The sequence below is a fragment of the Bidens hawaiensis genome, unplaced genomic scaffold, assembly GCF_021521415.1.
Source record: "Bidens hawaiensis isolate Kalapana, Puna unplaced genomic scaffold, B.hawaiensis_p1.1 tig00002507_1, whole genome shotgun sequence".
Lineage (NCBI taxonomy): Eukaryota > Viridiplantae > Streptophyta > Magnoliopsida > Asterales > Asteraceae > Bidens > Bidens hawaiensis.
Window position 1 is genome coordinate 981,016 of NW_027491137.1, and position 26,780 is coordinate 1,007,795.

Consider the following 26,780-nt stretch of genomic DNA (forward strand, 5'->3'; position numbering starts at 1 on the left):
AAAATCTTCGTGTTAGCTCCATTTTCCTCCCCATTTCAACCCTCTATCATGTCATCTTCCAATATCTTCATTTCCAATCCATTTCGATTTTTAAATTTCATTCTTTCACTCTCGTATGATTTAGCCTCGTTTTCGCTCCTTCCATGCACGGGTACCTAAATATATGAAATATGCAAGTACATGCTAGTTTCAACATATAAATACAATTTAGCATGATCTCTTCTTAAAACAAGTGTAAAAACAAATGTGTTTTGCAACACATCAGTCGGACTAATATTTTGGCCCAAAAACTCACATTTTTCGCCTAAAAACTCAACATGAATGCCACCCACCACCATTGGCAGATCTTATAAAGGACCAATGTGGGGCCTCAGCCCATCCATTTTTTCGCTTGGTAGGTTAATATTTTCCGAAAAAATAAACAAAAAAGTAAAGTTCAACCCATCCATTTTATTTGTCCAGTCCATCCATATTATTTGTGTTCGGCCCACAAATAATTTTTCTTAAATAAGTTATGTTTACACATTAAAAGCCAAAGCCCAATAATTTTTTTGACGATAAATAAATAAAACACTATCAATAAACTCGTTTCTTGTCTTAGTTTAAAAAAACCTTTTTTTTTGTACGAATGATAACTTGAGTGACTGAAATTAGAGTTGAATGATTGAATTGTTGTTTTAGTTGAAAGCTTGAATATAGAGTTTTTATTGTTTGACCCAACCCGAACCAGATTGCCGAGTGAAACTTAGAAGTAGGAAAAAAGAATTCGGGTCTTGTAAATTTCGGCTCATCTATACTAGATATTTAAGATCCACCACTGCTCACCACCAACAATCACCGCCACTTGAGCACCACCAACTAGCTGTGACAGTGGCTTTAGGGTTTTGGCGACCTTAATAACCGAGACTTTTACAAGAAAAAGGTTCCTAAAGATCCGATTTAAGGTTACAAAGATGTTTGGAACGAAAATGTGGAGTTTTCCAACGAAAAATGTGATCTTTTCAGCCAAAACATTTTTCCGACGATCTGCTACTAACGACATTAGGATTCTGTTAATCGCGGACCGTTGGAAACAAATATGTTAAAAGATACGACCATCTCCAGTCATGTCATTGTCAACAGTCAATAGTTAGCATTATTTAAAACTAATTTTCCTTTCTTTTTTTAGTATATATTTCTTTGTTCAATTGTCTTATAATTTGAGCTTGTTTAATTGCTAAATTAGTTCCAAATCAGTTTGTTAGTATTTTAAGTTTATAAATTTAAACAATAGTTATATCTTAACCAACTAATAAAAGAAATCAACAAACAAAAGATGTGTCAAAGTTATTTTAGAAACATTACAACTTGATTTTGTTATATTTTTTCATGTTAGTATCGTAACGAACCTGACCGATACCAACAAAATTTTTGTGGACTCACTGCCTCCACGACCGTGTTTTTGTTTCGTTCTTTAATTTGCTTTAAATACGTTAACTTGACAAAGTTATTATAGCTTAGTTTTGGTACCGTAACGAGCGTAGTCGATATCAGTGGAATTCGTGTTTCGACTCGCGGTTGCAACGCCCGTGTTTTACCAAACACAGAACAACCAGGTGCAACGCGCCAGGTAAAAACCTAGTTAGATTTGAAGGGTGTGTTATGTAGCATGTCTAAACAAAATTAATGTGGAAAAACAAAATAAAATTACTCTTGACTACTAGAAATTATATTATGTAGGAACAAATTCCAGCCTATAATTTCCCTAATTAATTGAAGATCTTGAAGCCCGCATAAATCTCATGAAAAACAGGACAAGAAAACTATTCATGGCACCTTCCTTTCTCAAACATGTCTTTCTCTCTCTCTTTTCACCTTTCTTTTTTCATGCCCACACAAACTCATTTCATTTCCAAGTTTTCGGTAACCCCAACAACAGCCACCATTGCCTTCTACAATAGCCTTTTCAATGGGCGCGCACTTGTATGTGCGCGCACCACTGCTCTCGGCCTCGTCTTCCATGTCAGCCCATTCAGGTCGCTTCCTTGTCCTCCTCCTCGTTATCTCGACCATCCACCATGCCAAAGGTTCAGATTCCGCTGCCCTCATTGAGTTCAAGGATTCCCTTACCAACGGCATGAAGTTAACCTCCTGGATTGCGACGAAGAACCCATGCAATAACAATACGGCCAATTGGGAAGGCCTTGTTTGCACCAATGGGACTGTCTGGGGCATACAACTCGAGAAGAAGGCGCTTGAAGGTTACATCGACACGAATATTTTATCCAAATTGTCATCATTGATGAGCATAAGCTTCAATAACAATAACTTCAAGGATACCTTCCCTGAATTTGGAATGCTTGATGGAATGCAAGAGATATCTTTGGCAAATAACAAGTTTTCTAGTGAGATTCCCGCCAACGCTTTCAAGGGTATGAAATGGCTCAAGAAGCTAGATCTGGCAAATAACAAGCTCATGGGCCAGATCCCTTCGTCATTGGCCAGACTGCCAGAACTAAAAGAGTTGATGCTCCAAGGCAATCAATTCGAGGGTGAAATCCCCAAATTTGCTCCAGGTAAATTGAAAGTTGCAAATTTCGCAAACAATCATCTTCGCGGTCATATCCCAGAAGCGCTTCAGCATTTTCCTGCAACCCAATTTTTAGGTGAATAATAGATTCATATGATTTATATTTTTATCCTATACAGATTCATTATGATAGAATAGAATGTCCATTGGCAACACTTGTTGTAAAGTCATAATATTAATTCAATGGGTATTGATCGTTGCACCTTGTATACATTTGGGCATCAAATTGTCAAATGATGAATAATTTCTAGGACCTTCGTCACAAGTAGCATCTCAAAATCCTAATTTGAATCATACAAAAGATCTAAGCTTTATGATGGTCTTTCCCTTATTAAACAGGTAATGAACTTTGTGGACCGCCATTGGGCGAATGTCAGAAGAAGGTTACACCCCCCATGATCATCACCATAGCATTGGTGGTGGTAGTCGCGGTTGCAGCATTGATTTTTGCTGTTGCAATACTATGTTGTCGTCGCGACCAGGATATTCCAGTAGAAGTTATAAACAATGGTTCAATAACAGCTTTCGCCAACCTTAGCATGCAGGAGAAAGGCAGAGCATTCGCTCATAATGGAAATAAGGCGGATGTTTCCTTGAATCTGACTTTCTTGGCGGAAGAGGAAGAACGGTTTGATCTTGCAGACTTGTTGAAGGCATCAGCGGCGGTGCTGGGAAGTGGGATGTTTGGAGCCAGTTACAAGACGTTAATCGCGGGCAGGAAAGTGATGGTGGTGAAGAGGTTTAAGCAAATGAATAATTTTGGGAAGGAAGATTTTTACCAACATATGAAAAGATTAAGCCGGTTGAAGCATCCAAATATACTACCAATTGTGGCTTTCTACTACAGAAAAGATGAGAAGCTTTTGGTTTCGGATTATGTGGACAGCATTAGCTTAGCCTTCCATCTCCATCGTATGTTTTCTCTCATTCACTTATGATAGTACCTCCCTCACTCCTTGTTACTACCAAATTACTCTTTAGCAAGATACATTACAAGAAAAATATTCTTAGTGACACAAGAAAATGTCAGTCACTAAGTTGTTAATGTTTTAGAACCTAGGCAAATAATTGCGTATGAAGGTGCGGGTTTTTTTTTTTTTTTTTTTTTTTTTTTTTGTGTGTGTGTGTGACAACCTATTTGACTTAAGAAGGGCACGCCGAAAATTAGACCCCTTTTCGTAAAATCAAATAGCTGAACAACTATCTTCATTGTATAACGCTACGAATACAAGTGCAAATTTGCAGATCAATTAGTGGTAGTTGTAAATTTTGGTGGCCAATAACACTTAGAACACAAAGATTAAAGAAGTGAAACCAATTATCATATTCTCAGGGCATGTATGAGATTGAGTTTGAAAACAACTTATTGGCTTTTTCAAAAAGCCAGAATTTCTGTGTTTTAGAAAACAACTTTTTAACCTTATTAAAAAAAACTAAATTAAAAGGACTTATGTGATTGCCAAACATTATTTTAACCTATGAGTAAGTTGTTTTCAAACTCAATCCAAACATGCCCTCGGTCCTAAGAAAGATTTGGGCCCTCTATGTCATGAAGCGTAAAGCAAAAACTTTTTTCTTAAAGCAGTAGAGACGCCCTGTCATGAATAAAACTCTAAAGTAACACATGTACCGGGGTTGGATCAAATACAAATGAAATTAGCGTGCTAATTGTGAGAATCAAGTAGAGTAATTATATATACAAGTAGAGATCATAAAGTAATTGTGTAATTACTCTATGTTGTAATTACATAATTACTCTACTTGTATATATAAAAACTCTACTTGATTCTCACAGGTAGCACGTTAATTTCATTTGTACGTTAACTTCCCCCACATGTACCTATTACACAATACCCTAGGTCCATAACTTTGATGTGGTGATCCTAGGTAACCGGTGTGATGAAATTGGACGCCCAGACTGGCCTACGCGGTTGAAGATAGTAAAAGGGGTAGTGAGAGGGCTACAAGATCTTTATAATAAGCTACCAAGCCTAATTGTGCCTCATGGTCATCTTAAGTCTTCAAATGTCCTTCTCACCAAGAATTACGAGCCACTCCTCACTGATTACGGGTTGGTCCCAGTAATCAACCCAGAACACGCGCGTAGTCTCATGATGGCCTACAAGTCACCCGAGTACAACCAGCTTGGCCGCATCTCTAAACGGACAGACATATGGTGCCTAGGGATCTTGATACTTGAGATCATGACAGGGAAGATTCCCGTGTACACTCTCCACCAAAGCAAAGGAAACGACACTGATAATACAGATTTCATCAACTCTGTGGTAGATCAGGAGTCTGACGTTGACATGTTGGATAAGGAAATGATGGGGCGCGATAAGAACAATGAAGGGGAGATGATAAAGCTGTTGAAGATCGGGTTGAGTTGTTGTGAAAAAGATTCCAAGAAAAGGATGGATATCAAACAGGTCTTGGAAAGGATTGAAGATGTGAAAGAAAAGGATGGTCCAGAAGACGACTTTCAATCGACTTATAGTAGTGAACTAGACAAGCTATCAACGGCAGGACTCTCGGATGATCTCAACAACTAAAACTATACACGATACTGCTTCAATTATGATTAGGAAGGTCAAAACTGCTGGATGGTTAGGCTTGGCTTCATCAAAAAGAAGTGTATTTCAATGGATTTGAACCCCATGCCACTTCTGATGTATTGCCAGAAGGGTCCATCATCATATTTCATCAGAATGGAGGTGTTTGAGATTGCGGTTTGAGAAAATATTATGCAGTTTGAAAAGACAATAATCAGTTTTCAAGAAGCTACTCTCAAACTGATTCTTTGAAGGTATTATTCACCATGACATAGTCATATTCAGATTGCTCCATCTACACTCAAATCGATTGTTTATGAAGTGAAACACAGCAAAAGAAAAGCATTTTGAATACCCCCTATGACAGCATTAAAGGACAACGAAAGAGTTGATTCGGGGTATTTCATTCCCGAGAACAGTATAAAATTCGATCAACTTTTCATGTTTCATTAGAAGAGAGATGTAGAAATATTCTATGTGATTTCCGTTGATGTATTTTTATTTGGCTTAGAGCTTTCGGAATCCAATTTTTGTTATTATTTTGCTTTTATAGGCTTCTCTAATTTGACTTCACCAAATTTTCAAAAGTAGCACTTGAAGGCTGAAGAATTCCCAAACGTATGCCACAAGCTCAGTTAGTAAGATCTAACTATTTGTTAAATTTAACCCCGAGGTGTCACAGGGGCATAACGGAAACATAAGACTCTATAAACACGTTTTTTTAGGGGGGGGTGTTGTCTAATTTTGGGGGTTCATCTATAAGTAAGTAATAACTGAATGAAAAAATAAATGAAGTGTGGCAGCCGGGATATTGTGTGATTAAAAATCCATAAGTTCACCCGCTTCGCAATAAATATAATTGGGTGATTAAAAATCCCCAAGTTCACCCGCTTCGCAATAAAATTAGAGCGGACTAACTAATATTTTGACTACCTTTAACTGACTTGACTTATGATGATTGTTCCATAAATGAACTAACCTCCCGCTAAAGATGCATTAGTCGAGCAAGCACTTAAAACTCCAGAGTTCGCTACCTTGCTACCCTAAGACCTACTACAATGAAGAATTAACAGATGTGTCGAACGGCCAACAACGGACTAAAACTCCACATTAAAGGCTCAATAATCCCTTAACCCAAAGAAAGTTATACCCTATGGACGCATGCTAACCACCAAAGCCTATGAAGCAAACTTTAACCAAATCACTTCACTTGAAACCAGCTAAAAACAGAAACAGGTGTACCTCACATTGGAGTAGCCTATAATCAACCTAACTAATGAATAAAAAAGATCTTAGCATATACTTAAACCCCTTAATTCAGATTTAAGCCTAAGGTAGAACACTAATTTATTCAACCGATTATACTACTGAAGTCATCAATCAATCGTTCGGCAAACAAGAAGTCAACAACCTAATAATAGTTATATCCAATCAATGAGGTACGTCTGCACTCTGCACACCATAAAAATGACAAAAGCGCACGAATCAACAATATAAACAATACGACAAAGGATCCAAACACATCATAAAACAACGGGGATTAAAGATTTACTAAAAAAATATGGACATAAGTAAAAGTCAATTAAAAAGTCAAACCTGTCAAGATTCTCATTAAACCTAGAAGATAATGGGAGTTAGCTACTCATAGTCAAGAACAGAAAACATACAAGATAAATGTTACTGTTCATAACAAAATAGAAAATCCATTTACTAACCTTTTAGTTTAAAATAATTCAGCTGTCTGTTCTGCTGCTTGATTTCCTTCTAGAATTCCCACCGGTGAGATTTGAGGCCTCTGCATCTTTTTCTCATACCCTCGTTGACTTTATTCCAGGACCACTAATAATTCTTTTGTGGGCTGTTTATTTGTTTCCTTCATGTGCCATTGACTTTTCTATGAGGAACCAAAGTAATGTAAACATAAATCCATAATTACGGGACTCCACCAAATATAAAAGATCTTTCTACTTGCTGGTGTACTTTTTACTTCATGGATCATCACGTGATATTGAAAATTGATTCATTTGTCATCAACTGCTCGATCTAGATAATAATATCTTTACAACCTGTAACAAAATAATATATATATATAACTTATAATAATTATAATGCATTTAATCTATTAATTAACATGAAATAAAGCGTGCTTAAAACACACCGATCAACATACGCTTTTACTAATAAAAACGCCGAGTTTGCAAATAATTAATATATAAAGTATGTGTAATTTAATGTGTATAAGGTAATGAACAGGTACTTGGGAATGGAATTAGTTTTAAAATTTTGCGGTTTACAGATATGGCATTAAGGGATAACTGATATGATTACCCGTAACATACATACCCATTACTAAAACATGACTTGTAAATACTTTATTTTATGATACTTTTCTTTTATCTTTGATAAAAGAATAATAATCCATTAACTTTTAACTTTTATATCTTAAATTTCCTTAAGTGATAAAATTATACAAACATTAAAATAGTAAGAAATGTATTTAAAATTCCAACAAGTAATTTTTAACAAACTAACAAGCATACCCTATATATGACGGGTAATTAGCGGCACATGCCTGACACAAAAAAGAGCTATATGTATTCTTACATTTCCGTTTGCAGATTAGAAACCATAAAACAGGCATAAATGAACAATATATGAAAGATATAGACTTACTTTGGTGGCATTTTACCCTTTTGATACTGCAATATGCACAGAAATACTCATCGTGTTGCAATACACCGCAATATATCCAAAGAACTTTTAGAAGGGTGTTTCGGTCATTTAACTCTTCCAGTATCTGTCATCTATCACATTCTTCAAGGTTTAACAAAAAAACACCATAACCCATCAATAATTCCAAAATATTTGATTACTCCGAAACTTTTTCTTAACATATATTGCAATCAAATCCTTGTAACTCCATGTTTTCTGCATGTTAAATTCCAGAAGAGCCTCTGAGCTAGAATGAAAGTCCCCTTTTCCCAACACCTCAAACAAAATCGGATCGGTCAAAACAACAGGGGAATCTTTAACATTCATTTTCCGCAAACCAAAATCCAAATTTCTCCCCAATTTTCTATCCAAATACGCATCAACAACACACCCGTAAGTAATAAGATCCGGGGAAATTCCATTATTATTCATATGATCAAGGCTTAAATGAAGATCCCAAAACAAAGACATCTTCGAGAACGCCACGGCTCGAATATTAAACGTATTTAGATCAGGATAAAATCCCGCTTCCAACATATTCAAGAACTCTCTTTGCAAACTCTTCATCTTAAAATTTGCAGCATACGATAACAGTAACAAATTCCAAAGAAGATTTCCACAATTTCTTCTACCAAGTCCCACATCCCTTAAAAAGTTACCCAAATTATGAAACTTTTTTTCTCGTATATAAGCATGAGAAACCGCCCTAATCCCATCTTCTTCAATTAAAACTCTTGTACTCTTTAGACGCTTGTATGCATTTTCCATCATTGTTATTGAACAAAAACGACTGTAATACGCTATATAAGCATTACCTATAGATGAATCAACAGGATACCCCTTTGAGACCATTTCCTTCAATGTATTATCCATTAGCTCAAGCTCTCCAATCTTACCGAAAGAAAACATTGTGTGCACATAAGTTTGATGCTCTAATGGAGGATGCCTGATGCTAATTTGGTGAACAATTCTCATTACTTCTTTAAAAAGTCTTGCCTTAATATAAGCATCAATTATGTCTGCAACTACATGAATATCAAGACTATAAGCACTGTTTATTAATTCATTCCACATTGCATCTGCTTGAGTGAAAAATCCATTATCTGCATAGTGCAGCATCAAACCCGTTTTGCTCAAGTTTCGAATGATGAACATAGAGTCTTTAGGGTTATTAACGTTTTCAAAAATTCCATATCGTGTACGGTCCTGGAATATGTTAGGTGAACCCAAAAAGAACAATGAGAAACAATGAAAGCATAATGAATTATTCATATTTGGAGATTTTTAAATCAACCAATTTTATCATAGACAGCCATTACGTATCCTTATGTTTAAAAGCATCAGGAAAATTGCTAACTCTATGCATGACTAATGTTTCCATAAAATAACTTCTTTCCCGAATTCACCTCTTCCAAAAAGACCAAAACTTGATTTTAAGAAATCTATAATATCTCCAAAGAAATCACAATTCCATCATTTCATTTAAATTTGCTTTCCAATAGGTCTTTGTTTAAAAAAGAGTATTTAAAACTTATATCGATTATGATCACTAGATGACATAACTTTTTAGTAATACTAACTTTTCCAAAATACCAAACTCAGTAAAATTCCAATAGGCTTGTTGGGTAAGATAATTTTGATTTCATGACATTAGGGGTGTTTGAGATTACATATTTCAAAGTGCTTATGAGCTTAGGGGTGTAAATGAGCCAATCCGCTCGTGAGCTACTTGAGATCAGCTAACAAAAATGCTTGAATCGACCCGGAGTTTAAACGAGCTCGAGCATAAAAATAAGCATGTTTAGTAAACGGGCCCAAGCGCAAGCCGAGCTTATCGAGCTCGGCCAGCCTCGTGAGCCTAAACAAACCTGTTATATATAAAATTATAATTAAATAGATATATGAAAACAACTATAAAAACATAAAAATAAGTATGAATATATATATTAATTAGTTAATAAATAATAAACGAGCCAAGCTTAAGTTTGAAAAACAACTCATGAGCCAAGCTCAAGCTTTAAAAGTAGAGCTCAAAAGGAGCCAAGCTCAAGCACTTTGTAAGGTAAACGAGCCGAGCTGAAGCCTAGTCGAGCTCGGGCTCTGCTGGTTTACACCCCTACATTTTTGTTATGGCTTATTGAGTATTTTAGAAAGCACTTTGAAGTGTTTTGCTGTAACTGACATTTAGCTTATTTTATGCAGCAAACACAATTTTTTTAAGCATATATCGCAAACACCACTATATGTTTGAAAGTTGAAATTATTATTATTATTATTATTATTATTATTATTATTATTATTATTATTATTATTATTATGTGGCAGACAATGCACCCGACTACTAAACTTCCAATTAACTTCTTTTTTTTTTTTTTTTGCCTAGGTTACACAAAATAATAATAATAACAGAAAGGCAAATGCATCAGAGGCAACTGAAATTCAAGAAACATATAAAGGGATGAAAATTGGTTGCCTTTGGAGGTGAGCCGGTATTGTGTGAGTTCTTACAGACGCATACCGCCTTGAAACGAATGACTTTGGTTTCAAAAGGAAGATTAGCAGCCGAGATAGCTTCCATTTTGAACAAAACAATAATAACTTAACTTAAAACGAATGAATCTGGAATTAGAGGTATTCAGCAGTTGACGTGAGTGATACTGCACCTGGACCTGGAATTTAGAAACTTTATCTGGTTTATCTACAAGGGTTTGATTTGATTTGATTTGATTTGATTTGATTTGAGTTGAGTTGAGTTACAACTTTCAAACTCTGAGCTCGACTAGCTTATCTATTAATATTAATTGATTTGACTTCAACTTTCACCCAACCACAAAAATTAATAAAAAAATTGTCTTAATTAACTTGCCAGTTAACTATTTTATTCTAGTAAGGTCACTAAAGTTATGTTTATGTTTTAATCCTAGATATTTTATCTAAATAACAGGTTATTTATGTGTTTTCAATTTAATAAAAAATAATATAAATAAAAGAATTGATTGGCAGCGATTCATGTTGCGGTTACACTCTCATCATCAAACCCGGCCATCGTATCTATCGTCCCTAAAAATTGTGTCTTTTTTGTTTTAATATTGTGTTATATTATTCAACATTGTGTCATATTTTGTTCGGCATTGTGTTATATGTTGCGATCTATAGTCTTTTGTTTATTTTTGTCATTGTGTCTTTGATCTCGGCATTGTGCGTCCTTTGTTTTTGGTGGGGGGGGGGACGAGAATGACAGAGGAAAATTTTGAGTTTTAAAAAAAAAAATATTTTTATTTATATTTTGAGTTATGATTTTTTTATTATTATTTTTGAATTTTTTGTTAAGGGGTTTTTTATATGGCCAAAAATTTTTCTCACACTTCTCATTTTTTTCTTTCTTTGTATTTTAGCTTCCCTTAAATCTAACTGGCTCGAGATCTCTTTCGAGTTCTGCTAGTGAGTTTATTTTTTAAACTATCAGCTTGACTAGCTTATTATCTTCTTTTTTTTTTTTGAAACGGTGACTTTCTTGTATTTAGGCTACTACGCTCTTCAAATTTGGAGAGTCCCGATGCCCCACTCTGGCCAGACTATGTTGTCTTAACCGGGCCCACGTTGGCTTAAGAGCTTGGCTTGGGCGGTCCCCCGAAAATCATACTACCGACTGCCACTTGACAGTCATTGTGCCGTCATAGGAGCAGAACTCTCTGGTCTAACACACAGTGGGACAAAAACCTGGGGGGGGGGGGGCTCGTAACCCGAATTAACAACCTTGTACAAGGCCTTGCTTAAATCATTCATTGTCAATACCACCCAAAGTGACACAAGTAGGAACTGAAATTGGGTCTCCACTAAAAACTCGAGTCTTTTTATCACTAGGCCACATGTGAGGGATAGATTATTAATTAATTTATTATACACACTTTTATATATTTTTATATTTAATGAAAAAAAAGAAACCTTAATGAGCCAAAGTTTGTGTAGTGTTAAGTTAATACTATGGCTGTCATTTTTATTCGCAATCCGAAATCCGACTCTAATAACTAATTAACTATTAACCGAACCCGAAGTACTCGTACACATGAAAGACGAATCCAAATCTAACAAAACCGGGTACAACTCGAACTAATACGAGTCGAGTACCGAGTACTTTTTAATGGGTTTCGGGTAAACTCGAATAGCCTGTTTGACTAAGTCTTCTATTTAATTATTATATCTATTGTCTTAGTCTATTCAATAAATAAATGATAGGTAGTGATACGTAAAAAATTGTAAAAAAATAAAAAATAAAAATTATCTTAGGTTTTAAATTTGACATGGCTCATGGAGAAAATTTCATATTACAACATGCTAGTTTGTTATATATAGAAAAAGAAATACGTGTTATCCCAAAGCTATACATATCTTTAACAAGAAAAATTTTTCCATCTCTAACAATTGTGTCTATGGATCGATATTTGATTCTTACCTATATGTTACTACATATAAGATAGGTACGCTTGCCTATTTATGTATGGTTTAGTTAAGATAATAATCATATTTATAAATTTAAAACTAGACATTGTGTGAAATAAAACCCTTTGAAAAACTTAACTTTTTCATACACCAAACAATGCACGCTATAGGACAACACCCACCTAACACACAACCGAATAACTCAACAAAATGCAATATATTTTTGTTATGAACAGTAACCTTTTGTGAGTAAACCGTCGCTTATAAACTAATATATATATATATATAACTAGTGTTTTTTTTTCACCCGACGACAGTTAGCAAAACTTGGGTATTGGTGAAACCCAAGCAATACGACGGTTAGTCGACTCGAATTTGGTTGGTATCGGTTACATTCGTTATGGTATAGATACCGTCGGTAAAATTTGATAAGCGTGAAAACCCAAAAAATTAATTTGTCAAATTAACATAGATTAAGATTAGCATATAAAAAAACAAAATATTTAAAACGATGTCAATTTGGTCGGCAAACCCAGACATTGATGCAATAACTCGGCACCAATTTGGTCAGTTTTGATTAGTTTGTTACAGTACCGGATCTAAAAAAACGAAAGGGGGGTTTAGTAAACTTGTGTGTTGGTCAAACCCGATCGCTGTCATTCACGACGTTGAGGCGGCGAGTCCACGCGAATTCGGTTGGTTTCCATAAGGTTTGTTATGGTACTGGAACTAATACAAAAAAATTGATGTTCGGTCGGTTTTCATTGCGTTCGTTATTGTGCCTGAACTAAAAATTAAAAAAAAACAAATTTAAGAACTAATACGGTGCCGCCAAGTGGCCCAATAGGGCACTTGCGGCACCAAAGTTCTAATTTATATATAGTGGTAATCGGTGTTAACCGGCTTGTTAAAGGATTTTATATGTTGGATTATGTGGTTTGTTATTTCCTCATATTAGTTAAAATTTGAAGATGATATATTTGCTTGAATTTTGGCACACGCGTATTTTTTTTAGTTTTTAGGTTAAATACTCAAAACCCGATTAACCCATACTCATAAAACCTGAATAACCCAAACCCGAGTAACCCGGGGGAGATTAGGGTCGAGTATGAGCACTCGAAATAAATTTCTCAAGCCCGAAGAACCCGACCCGAGAAACCTGAAACCCGAAAGTACAACCCGAATAACACCCCTAGTTAATATATTGAAGTCCAAAAGAGATAAAACTTAAATGTGTATGCCTAACAATCAAATGAATATAGGTTTTAGTCTCACTTGAGACATAGGATGAAATAGGTGGAAAAAACAATTAGTTGTTCAAAACAAAAGATAGAACTAAAAAACACACAAGGCTCGTTAAGATCGATGACTTAAACGAGCTTCTCCTACAAGGCTCGAGCTCGGCCTCGATAACTAGACGAAATTTATTTGAGGCTCAAGCTCATCTCGGATCGACTCATTTCAAGCTTTTTATCAATCCGATGTCAAGTAGCTTGCAAACAGCCTAACTCATTTGAGCCTCCAGGGATGACAATGGTTGTGTCTAGGAGCAAAAGGAAAAATAATCTTTTTTTATTAGTAAATCATAACTTACGTAAATTGAATTTTAATTAATGTCTATTGTCCTAATTTGTAATTTTTTTATTGACCGGTTTTTACTCGTATCGAATTTAGTTTAAAAATGGTACATCCGGTTAAATCGGGATGTACCGGTAGGTTCAACCCGGTTGAATAATTTATCATGTAATTCCATAAAAAATTCAATTTCATCTCAAAAAATAACCTAAAAGTACATTAATAAACACCACACACAAAAAATGATCAAGTCAAGTAGGAAGTTTGTGCTTTGTATACGAAATTAATCAATAAAGACATAAAGAAACCAACCTACATTTGCAGGATACAAAATTGGTTGATTAATGAATCATCGTCTTTAGTGTTTACACGTTACAAATTTATCCTCTAGGTTAAAAGTCATTTTAAAAAAATATGGGCCGCGAAAAAAAATATAAAAAATCTCTTGGGTTTGAAACCGGTTTATCGGTTTAAACCAGTATTTTTTTTATAGAAACCAGCTGTATGATATTTTAGCAAACCGTCCAGAAATACTGTGCTCTAAATACTGGTTGTCTTACCAAAATCTAGTATAACTGGTTCAACCGGTTTTTAAAACACTACTAATTTGGGTTGACATTTGGTTGTACAATGATAATCACACTTCAAAACCATACACACTTCACAAAAATATCTAAAATTTAGATAACACTATTCTTTTTTTAAACGACGACTTTCTTGTAATTAGGCTATCGCACTCTCTAAATTTGGAGAGCCCCGATACCCCATTCAGGCTAGACTATGTTGTTTTAACCGGACACACACTAGCTTCAGAGTTTGGCTTGGGCGCTCCCCCAGAAACCATATCATCGACTGCCACTTGTGAGATTGATAACACTATTCTACGTCAACAAGGTAACAATTATGATAAAATAAGATATATATATATATATATATATATATATATATATATATGGGTGAGATCCAGTGAAAACTCCTCTTAAAGAGAAAGCTTAAAAACTCTTAAAAACACCTAAAAACTATTTTAAATTTTTTTTGAAGTTTTTTTTTCCATTATTCTTATATTTTGTTATTGGTTTCAAAAAAAAAAAAAAAAAAAAAAAAACCTTGCCGGTAACCTCGTCGTTCTAGTGCACATGTGTAATGGTGTGCATTGCATGTACGCAAAAGTGTTTGTATTGCATAGTATACAACACTATTGCACATATTTGATATACACTATTGTATATATGCAATATAAGACTAATACGCACATCGATTACACATTAGTACGTATGTGTAATACAACATTAATGCACATGTGCACTACATCGACTTTTATTTTCTTATTATTATTTTTCCATATAATACAACACTACTACATATATACAATACACAAATATTGAATATATACAACTAAACACTATTAAACTTAAAAATACATAGTAATACACATGTGTAATACAACAGTTTCGCGCAGTAATACGTATGTGCATTACAGCGGGGTTTTTTTTTAATTTTTTTTTATTTTTTTCGAGTGAAGGGGACCAAAATATAAGAATAATGGCAAAAACGGAAATTTGAAAATATTTTTTTATATTTAATTAAAAATAATTATTTAGGAGTTTTTACGTTTTCTCCCTAAAGATGAGTTTTCTCTTGATCCTCCCTATATATATATATATGTAGGGGTAGGTTAACGTACAATAATTGGTTATCATACATTATGTACGCGAGCTTTTTGAACGTCGATTTCAATTTCACGCGGTGACATCATTGTAAATAACTTAAATTTAATTATATGATCTAATTCATCAATTGATTTATCGAGCGTCTATCCTATCAATATAATTCAACCGTCGATCAGTATTAAACTAATTTGCAAATCGATATTTAACTAATTGAGTTAACTATCTAAACCTAAAAATGTTCGTTACCTGCAAATAAAACATAACGTTTTATCAAAACGTATTAAAAAAATCAATTTTATTTCAAACCAGAACGTATTAAAAGAACATTTTATCCAAACGTAAAAGAAGACATCAATTTTATTTCAACATAGAATGTATTAACAGAATGTTTTATCAAAACCAGAACGTATTATCAAACCAGAACCTATTAAAACAAAACTTGAGCGTATTAAAACTTGAACGTATTAAATTGTTTTTGATATATTATTAAAACAAAACTTGAATGTATTAAAACGTTTTTGATATATATAATATATCTAATAAAACTTGAACGTATTAACAACAATTTTATATTGTATAATCAATTTTGATAGACCAGAACGTTTTATAATCAATTTTGATAATATATCTAATAAATTTTATAATCAATTTTTATAAGGGAAAACTTGAACGTTGTCGACGGCGATGATGGTGACAAAGAGTGTTGATGGCGCCGGCAAGCGAAGGTGAAGGAGGTGTGCTGGTGTCGGTGAGGGGTGGTGGAGACGGATTGAGGGAAAGGGACGAACATATGAGTGTAATTGTGATTTTGGGTTTTGAAAATCAATCGATTGGAAGTGTCGCGTACGTAATGTACGATAAAGGATTATTGTATTATATATATATATATATATATATATATATATATATATTGGGTAAAGTTAAAATACAAAGGACAACAAAAATAAAAAGGACGAGAAGGAATCTAATCCATTGATCTTATATTTGAATGGTGGAGATTAATTTAAAAAAATAAATAGATGAGAAGGGCATAAAGATAGTAACCCACTTTTATTGACTTTCTCTTTCCATATGCAATGCAAATGTCAATTCCCTCATCATTTTAAAACGTCCATAACTTTTTCATGCTTTCCATATGCAATGCAAATGTCAATTCCCTCATCATTTTAAAACGTCCATAACTTTTTCATGCAACATTATTTTTTTAAAAAAATTTCACCATAATAACAAGCGTTTTTTATCTTTAATATGAGTATCATATTGTTATATAAAAAAAAATAGTGGGTTTTTTATATTGTGTTATTGGTTGTTTATTATGATTTTTAATTGGGTTTTTCTATGCATTGTGTTATAGATTTTTGTTATTATGGTATCAATTGATACTCATATTGTAGATAACAATTAAAACAAAGATTATGTCATTGTGTCTTTTTGTTTGTGATTGTGTCTTTGTGCTCATCATTTGTCTTTCTACTTATCGTTGTGTTTTAGTCATTATGTATTACGTTCGTGTCATTGTGTAATATGTAGTTTCCACTATGTTTTACGTTTCAGGTCATTGGGTTATATGTATTCACCATTGTGTTTTACGTTTCAGATCATTGTGTTATATGCATTCATCATTGTGTATTACGTTTCATATAATTGTGTAATATGTATTCATCATTGTGTTTTATGTATTAGATTATTTGTTGTTATCATTATATTTACGTATTATTATTATTATTATTATATAACCGTATTAGTAGCATTTAAAAAAACACAATTATGATTTGATAGACACAATGGCGAAAAAAACACAATAACAAACAGAAAGTCACAATGACGAAAAGATACAATGACACAATGATGTAATTTTTTTTTTAATTTTTATATAACAAAGTCATACTCATATTGAAGATAAAAAACGCTTGTTATTATGGTGACTTTTGCTTTAAAAACTAATATTATATGAAAAAGTTATAGACATTTTAAAATGATGGGGGAATTGACATGTGACTTGCATGTGAAAAGAGAAAATATGTACTATTACTTTTATACCATTTTACCTTTGGTCCCCACTTGACACATGTCAATCAATTATGGCTTCTCACACTTCTCATTTTTGTTGGCCTTTGTAGAATAACTCAACCACACACACACAGACACACATATATATATAGTTGCTCCCTACGTTCTCTCAAACCACACACACACACACACACACACACACATATATATATATAGTTGCTCCCTACGTTCTCTCAAACCACCAGATTGCTTTATTTGTAAATGGAGACTTCTCATGCATTTGACCCGAATTTACGGGTGTGGGTCTCACCAAACCCAAATAACCCTTAAACGGGTTATAACATCTCATTAAATTAAAAATTAATCTCACCAAATATTTGATGTGAAAATCCTATAAAATACGGATATACTAAAAATTAATATATGATTTTTTTAAAAAGATATTATTTATAATTAAAAAACAATTTTATAGTAAAAAAATTAAGCGGGTCTTGTGTCTCACTAAACCTAGATAACTTTTAAGCAAGGTTATAACATCTCATTTATTTGTGAAACTCTTTCATCATCAAACGCTAAATATATTATTAACTTACTTACAATAAATAAAATTAAAATCCAAAAAAATATATAAATATTATAAATGAATAATGCAAAACAGCCACCGTAATACGGGAGATAATAAGAAACAATTTTATAATAAAAAAATAAGCGGGCCATACGTCACCAAATCCAGATAGCTTTTAAACGGGCTATAACATATCATTTATCTATGCAACCCTTTCATTATCAAAGCTTAAGTATATTATTAACTTTCTTAGAATCAAGAAAATTAAAATTCAAAACATAAATATTAAAAAACGAAAAATATAAACAACCCCCGTAATACGGGGGATAAAACCTAGTGTGTGTGTGTGTATATATATATTAATTAATTAATTAATGTTAGAGCAAGCTCATTGTTTGGTTTGGGCTTGCATGAAACTCCTTTCACACACACACACACACACAATATATATATATGGGAGATTTCAAATGAGAACCACTTTGAGTTTTAAGAATTCGAATGAACTCAACGTAACATTTTTTTTGGAATTTTATTTTACCCATACGCAATATATGTAAGTTACACATACGTAAAAAGATTATATAATTTTTTACGCATCGAGTCAACTTATTACATATGTGTAATGGACGTCTAAATTTTTGTAATCACTATACATCTTTATTCTCTCTCCTACTTTAATTTTTTAATTTCATTTAATCTCAACCACATAATCTAATCTATTTAATTAAATGTGTGTCAAGAATGAAGTTCTTAAGTTCTTAAAATTCAACAAGGTTTTCAAAATATCTCTCCCATATATATATATAGGGAGATGATCAAGAGAAAACTCATTTTTAGAGATAAAACTTAAAAACTCCTAAATAATTATTTTTAGTTAATAATAAAAAAATATTTTCAAATTTCTGTTTTTCCCATTATTCTTATATTTTCTTACCCTTTGCTCGAAAAAAATAAAAAAACATTAAAAAAAATAAAAAAAACCTATTGTAATGCACATACGTATTACTGTGCGATACCGTTGTGTTACACATGTGTATTACTATATATTTTTGAGTTTAATAGTGTTTAATTGCATATATTCAATATTTGTGTATTGTATATGTGTAGTAGTGTTGTATTATATGGAAAAATAATAATAATAAAATAAAAGTCGATGTGATGCACATGTGCGTTGATATTGTATTACACATACGTACTAATGTGTATTCGATGTGTGTATTAGTCTTATATTGCATATATACAATAGTGTGTATCAAATATGTGCAATAGTGTTGTATTCTATGCAATACAAACACTTTTGCATATATGCAATGCACACTATTACACATGCGCACTATACCGACGAGGTTACCAACAAGTTTTTTTATTTTTTTTTATTTTTGGAACCAAGAACAACGTATAAGAATAATGAAAAAAAAAGAAACTTCAAAATTTTTTAAAAAAAAAAGTTAAAAATAGTTTTTTAAAAGTTTTTACGAGTTTTTAAGTTTTCTCTTTAAAATGAGTTTTTACTAGATCCCACCATATATATATATATGTTGGATATCAATGCATCGTGATCCGAGTTTATTCGAAAACCAATTAACTCGAATATGATAAATCCCAATGTTATTCGATTTGGTTATCATATGGAAACATAATTCATACAATAAGCAACAACAGCTTCAAATTTGATTAAATTATATGTAGAAAATTATCTTCGGTTTTTTGATGTAAATGTAACTGAAGAAAAAGATAAAGCAAGTATTGTATCGGCTTCTCAAAGCAAATATAAGGTATGAAATAGCTATTTTTCTGACCAGGTCAATTCGGGTTATGTCATATATATGTAACGGGTCAATACACTAGACATAATCCCATGTGGTCACTTATTTCTCTGGGGCTTTTATGGCTAGACCGCTAGAGGGCCAACTTTATGTAAAACCATGTCCATTTTAGGGTCTCATGCTCCCTTTGTTGTTAGCAATAAAAGAATCAGCTACAAGGAATCATGTCAAGATGTTTTTAAGTCAACTATAGTTTACTGAAGTGTTTATAACCTTTTTAATCAAGTTTAGTTGTTTAGAGCATCTCCAATAAGAGGTTTTTAAAGATTCTTGGAGGAGAGAGAAGATGAGTTGGAGAAGAGAGATGATGAGGTGGATGAAAGAATGTGGAGTAAAGTTCTTGATGAAGAATCTTCAAGAACTTGTATGTGAGAAGCCATGTAGGAGAGATGAGAGAGAACATGAGAGAGATGGTATACTTTGGAGGGCCATGTGCCTTGTTAGCATACAAAAACATCATCTAAGAATCTAACTATCGGTGATGCTCTTATGACATATACAATTTTGGCTTTGACCTGCATAATGTTTTGAATAATTTGGCTTCTACACGCGCGCACACATATATATATTCTTTAGGAGCAGAACTAGAATAATGAAACACTATTAATTAACTCCATACCTTTCAACACTCAAATACCCATCTATTACGAACGGGCCAATTTGGGTCATGTCTAATATTTCTCAGGTCAAGTATTCATAATTAAAAAATTATATATAAAAGAGAAAGACAACAAATGCCTATGATGTACTTTTACTAATAATACCTCGTGACTCATTTTATTAAAAAATGTTCGGTTATTATGAAAATAACAAATAACAAATAAGAAAAGAAACTTGAATCAAATTCTTTTTTTTTGTTGGTTCAGTCAACTTGTTGTAGGAAATAAATTTATTTTATATAATATTTTTAGTGTTTGGAAAAATGCTAAGATCCTATGAAATTCAATGGGATATGTATGAAGTTTTGAATATTTAGCTTAGGAAGATTAATATGAAAATGCAAATATGATTCTTTTAAGTGTTGGCTAGGTATGCATTCGACTGCCATAAGTAATCAGAAGTTGGGAACTTGGGATAGACGTTGTTATGTAAATGCCACTTCTATTCACTCATTGTAACTTCTTTCTACCACTTACTTGGACTTTTGACTTTTGCTAGTAGGAAATTTTATGTAGATATTTGCCCATTTATTGAAAAATCATAATTTTTGCAAGTATAGGACATTTGCACCCGGTGGGTGTGATGTTTTGTAAATGTATAGGATGGAAATAAGAGGTTATATCACGTAAAAAAGAAAGCATATTGCTTTTAAAAAAAATGTATTTGCTTATCACTAGACAAGATTTGTTAGTTGGACCTTTGTGTATCTTCTTCACACATGCTGATATTTTTTCCTTTGACTTTATCTATTAGGAAACTACGAACCGTTTGGGAATGAACATGCTGGCAAGAGCCGAGTGGATGGGCATGCAAAGTGATTTTTGACCAATATACCCATGGTTGTAGTCGGCCGGTGGGATGGGCTGACAGTAAACCTTAACACAACAAACACGAACCATCCTAACCATTTAAAGCTTTTCCATACTTCTAGATAATTTATTCTAGATTTCAATATCAGGATATTTTGGTATATAAAAGTTGAATCCGAACCATCCTAACCATTTAAATCTTTTCCACACACACACACACACACACACACACACACACACACACATATATATATATATATATATATATATATGGGATGGATCTTGCGAGAAGTAATATTACAGCGAGAAGTGTAAGAAGTGAATCTCATCCATTGATTTTGTTTGATGTCATTACTCAAAATGACACTCTTATAATTTATTTTCACAATTTTAATTAACTTTAATACCAAAAAGGGTATGCTAGTAATTTTTATGTACCATAATTAAAAACAAATGTGTAAATCATAATTAATTAACTAGTCAATTAAATCTTCCAATTAAAGCCATAACTAAATCTCTCTTTGAAAATCATTTAATGTGTTTGGTGTACTATGGGGGTGTTTGGATTATAGATTTAACAACTTAATATCAACTTGTAGAATATAAGTTAATCCAAACACTTGAAAATAGCTTAATATTTTGTTATTTGCAGGTGTACAATGAAGAAACTGGTAAAAACCTCTTGTATCCATATGAAGTGTAGGTGCGTACGTACATACATACATACGTAGGTACGTATGTACCTACGTCCCTACGTGTGTACGCCCCTACGTACGCACCTACCTACATACATACGTAGGTGCGTACCTACCTACGTCCCTATGCGCGGATATACTACATGCCTACGTGCGTACGTCCCTACGTATGCGCATGCCTATGTAATTATGTAAATACATACATTCATAAAGTGTATGGCGTACATATGAGTTTCATATAATTGGATTATATAAGATAATTTCGATAATTTTATAATAGTTATAAAAAATTCATGTAAGATATATGTGTCATCTAACAAGCAAAATAAAGTAAATACAGATTAATATTCAAATAAAATTTAAGTTACAATATTTTTTTTATTACTTACTAATAGTAATTAATAGTTACCACAAAAAGAAAATTGTTCACTTGACTAACATGCCCTTATAATTAACAATTAAATAAATAAGAAGAAAAATTATGATTGGTTCTGATCATTTCTCGCACTTCTTGCCCTAAAAATACTCCAGAAAAGAACCAAATTCTATATATATATATTATATATATATATATAAGGTGGATTAGAGAAGAGTTTGTAAAATAATTCGGATTTGGTATATTAAATAAATATTGGGTTATCAGTTATTAACGTCACAAAAGTCATGATATTAAGGAAAATGATTTAATTTTTAAATGAAAACGTAATCTAAGAAATCGTAAAGTAATAATAATAATAATAATTGGTAGATTTGTTTTTATACTATTATATATTATAAATAAAAATTGAAATTGGTTAAATATTTCAATTCCATTTTTAGTTTTATATTTTCTTATCTAAATTACAATAAACGTTATTTGTTTTATTAGTAATTGTCTAATTTTAGAATATATAATATTTATTCATAATATGTAAAGTTCCTAAAATATCTATAAAAACAATTAGAAATTTGAACGGGAAAAAGTAGCCAAGAAGAAATATGAGACTGCTGCATTATCTTAATTATTTTATTTGTATACTAGGTTATAACCCGTGAGATACATGAATGGTTAAAAAAATACAATGAAAAGAATGATTAAGTCTACCTTCAAATCTTGGCAACAATATCATAAACAAATTTGAGATATAGGGGAGGGTTCGAAAAAACTCTTATTAAAGAGAAAACTTAAAAACTCATAAAGAATTATTTTTAACCTTTAAAAAAAATATTTTGTAGTTTCTTTTTCTACCATTATTCTTATATTTTGATAATGTGAAAAAAAAGAACCATGTCGGTGCAGTGCATATGTGTAAAAGTGTGTATTGCATATATGCAAGAGTGTTGTATTACATAGAATACAATACTATTACACATATTTGATACACAGTACTGTATATATGCAATATAAGACTAGTACAGTAGTACACATTGAATACACACTAGTACGTATGTGTAATACAACATTAATGCACATATGCACTACTTCGAATTTTTTTTTATTTTTTTTAATATTTTTTTGTATATAATATAACACTAGTGCACATATACAATACATAAATATTAAGTATATGCAATTAAACACCATTGAACATAAAAATTCACACTATTGCACATGTGTAATACAATAGTATCGTGCAATAATACATATGTGCATTACAATGTTTTTTTTTATTATTTATTTATTTTTTTCGATGAAGAGTAACGAAATATAAGAAGAATGGAAAAGTATAGCAATCTATTGTCGGTCCTAACTGGTAATCGCGTGCACCTTACTCAATCTATTGTCGGTCCTAACTGGTAATCGCGTAATATATTAATGTTTTAAAATTAAAAAAGTATAACAATATCATACTCACATTAAATAAAATAAATTGTTCGTTTGTATTGGGTAATTATTTTAAAAAAATATTAAAGTGTTAAAAATTTATGGTTCTTAAAAGGTCGTGTGGTAGTTGGTTTTGAATAAGAGGTAACTATCTAACTATTAAACAAATTAGCAAATGCCGATTGAAGTTGAAGAACCAACTTGTAACTATTTTTTAGGAATTAAAATTATGATACATTATGATACTCTTCCCAAAACTTTATAATTTTGTGCATTACATATTATACTTTTTTGCATGAAGTTTTGTACCTCTCCCACACACGAACAAAAAACATAACATTTATGATACAGATATATCACTCTTTAATAAATTTGGTTCATCTAACATTTGTGATTTCATTTCCACTTGAACAGTAAACAACACACGTAAAATCCCATGATCATGCCCTCCATATCTCCTTAAATCCAATGTTTTATAGGCACAAGTTTAGGTCACACCATCACAATGGCATCATTTGGCCCTTAAATACCCCCCAAACATCAACACTTCTTCGATGAACCATCTCTATCTTTCTCCAAAATGAGGGTTTTCAATAAGACATCTTGCATTGTGAAACCATTTGACTGCACATGGTCCGGCAAGCTAGTCTTATCAGAACTAGACCAAACCGGTGTCACCACTCATGTCCCAACCATTTACTTCTACAACCAAACCCCAGAGGATTGGCTCACGGTTCTTAAAAGCCTAAAAAGCTCACCTGCTTGTACCCTAGTTCACTTCTACCCCTTAGCAGGCCGACTATCTCTTGCCGTCGGAGGCCGTTTGGAGATTGATTGTAACGCTTCTGGTGCGCAGTTCATCGAAGCTTACGCTGATATTAAATTTACCGATTTAGATAGTTTGTTACCTTCTCCACTATATCACCAACTTATTCCTTCAATAGATTATCAAAATGTACCCCTTGAAGAAATCCCATTATTAGTTTTGCAAGTCACAAGGTTCATTTGTGGAGGATTGAGTATTGGTTTAAACATATCACATGTTGTTGCAGATGGGCAAAGCGCGCTTCATTTTGTGTCGGAATGGGCTAGGATTTGTCGAGGTGAGTTGTTAGAATTAGCACCTTATCTTGATCGAAAAGTTTTACGAGCCGGCGATCCTCCAAGGACATCATATGTGGTTGTTGAAGATGAACAGTTTGGTCCACCACCAATCCTTATAGATAAAAATGGCCAAAACGAACGACAGAATGAAACCACGGTTACTATTTTAAAATTAACAGCAACCCAAGTTGAGAAACTGCGAAACGAAGCTAATCTAAGTCATAAAAGTGAGATGATCCGCGGGTTTACACGGTATGAGGCTATAACTGCACACATATGGAGAACTTCATGCAAAGCGCGTAACCACAAGCCTGAACAGCCAACTGCATTAGCCATCAGTATCGACGTTCGTAATAAGATGAGGCCTCCATTGCCACAAAAGTACTTTGGGAACGCTATTGTAAACGGGATCGCCACTGGGTGCTCGGGCAAGATAGTTTCAAAGCCATTAGGATACGCTTCAAGTATAATACGGGGCGCAATAGAAAAGGTTGATGACGAGTATGTGAACTCGGTGATTGATTTTTTGAAGATTCAAGATGACTTGTCGCAGTTTCGAGAATTAGTACCAACAAGTAATGACGATGGAGGACCTTTTTATGGGAATCCAAATCTTGGGGTAATAAGTTGGTTAACATTGCCAATCTATGGTGCTGATTTCGGATGGGGGAAGGAGATTCATATGGGTCCAGGAACACATGAGTCTGATGGCGCTTCTTTGATTCTTCATGACAAAGATGAAAATGGATCATTGGTTGTTGCATTATGTTTGCAGGTGAGGCATATGCAGGATTTCAAGAAGGTGTTCTACCAAGATATTGATATTAATGATGGGTTAATCAATTACTAGCCATTACACACATATGTAGATCATGAACAAAAATCATGAAGAATTGAATATCCTAGTAGTAGCTCCTGCTAACTATATATACAATAATTTTATGTTCAATTAACTTAAATTATTGTTATTGTTATCCTAAGTATGTATAATGGCCGATTAATGGGTCAAGCTGTCTTTGTTGGCGATTAACACCGAATCAGTGATATTTATTACACTTACGTAAACATAATTAGAATCATTATTATTATTCTTTTATTTGTATTATTAAACTTGTGTAACTTGGATTAGGATTATGTTAATGTCGGGTAACATGCTGCAAAAGCCGTTAACCATGAAACGTTGTGATCATTTGTTAAAATGCGCCACATTAACTGTCACAACGGTTGTTGATAAGTAGTCACAACCGATGTGATCAATTCTAACCATTTGATTCGTGTATCTAACCTATATTTGTGCTTTTATTCTTGATTATGACAATCTCATTGTGAATCCATTCTAATCCTTAATCCCAAAGCCCGATATTACTGTATCAAGAGCATATGTGTTTTCATGTAACAATACAGAGAATATTAATTGGCTAACTGAAACACCTTATACAAATCCCATATCAGTCAAGGACAGGAGGGACACTTGGTTCATAAGCAATGTCCCGCCTCTTAAATTGAATAACACATTTTGGGCTTAGTTGATTGTAGAGCACATGAAAACTCCACAATTAAGCGTGCTCGGGTGGAAGTAGCACTAAGATGAATAACCTTTTGAGAATTCTATCCATCGGGACAAAATAGACAATATTGATGGTACGAGGACACAGATGCTACATTTCATATATGGATTCTTCTAGGGGAAACATGCGTAGTGATTGTACAAGAAACTACAAGCACAACTACAACAACAGCCACAATAACCTAATGAACCAATTGTTGAAAATGAGAACGAAGAAGGTGT

At 33.0% G+C, this 26,780-nt stretch overlaps 1 protein-coding gene and 2 pseudogenes across 1 annotated transcript; 2 read left to right on the plus strand and 1 right to left on the minus strand.

Moving 5' to 3' along the window:
• The first annotated feature begins 1,767 nt into the window (after positions 1-1,767).
• On the plus strand, positions 1,768-5,121 carry LOC143619735 (pollen receptor-like kinase 1). The gene is made up of 3 exons (XM_077091593.1): positions 1,768-2,645; positions 2,909-3,481; positions 4,457-5,121. Exons 1-3 carry the CDS (start codon positions 1,949-1,951, stop codon positions 5,119-5,121), a joined length of 1,935 nt encoding a protein of 644 aa, XP_076947708.1. The 5' UTR covers positions 1,768-1,948.
• A 2,694-nt stretch (positions 5,122-7,815) lies between these two features.
• On the minus strand, positions 7,816-9,105 carry LOC143619784 (pentatricopeptide repeat-containing protein At3g42630 pseudogene; annotated as a pseudogene).
• Positions 9,106-24,232: 15,127 nt separating this feature from the next.
• On the plus strand, positions 24,233-25,841 carry LOC143619785 (spermidine hydroxycinnamoyl transferase pseudogene; annotated as a pseudogene).
• Positions 25,842-26,780: the final 939 nt, after the last annotated feature.

Bases quoted from the DNA above. Each gene is read 5' to 3' on its own strand.
- LOC143619735 (XM_077091593.1), top strand. From the start codon at position 1,949: ATGGGCGCGCACTTGTATGTGCGCGCACCACTGCTCTCGGCCTCGTCT. The intron at 2,646-2,908 runs GTGAATAATAGA...CTTATTAAACAG, and splicing joins TCCTGCAACCCAATTTTTAG to GTAATGAACTTTGTGGACCG. The intron at 3,482-4,456 runs GTATGTTTTCTC...TGGTGATCCTAG, and splicing joins CTTAGCCTTCCATCTCCATC to GTAACCGGTGTGATGAAATT.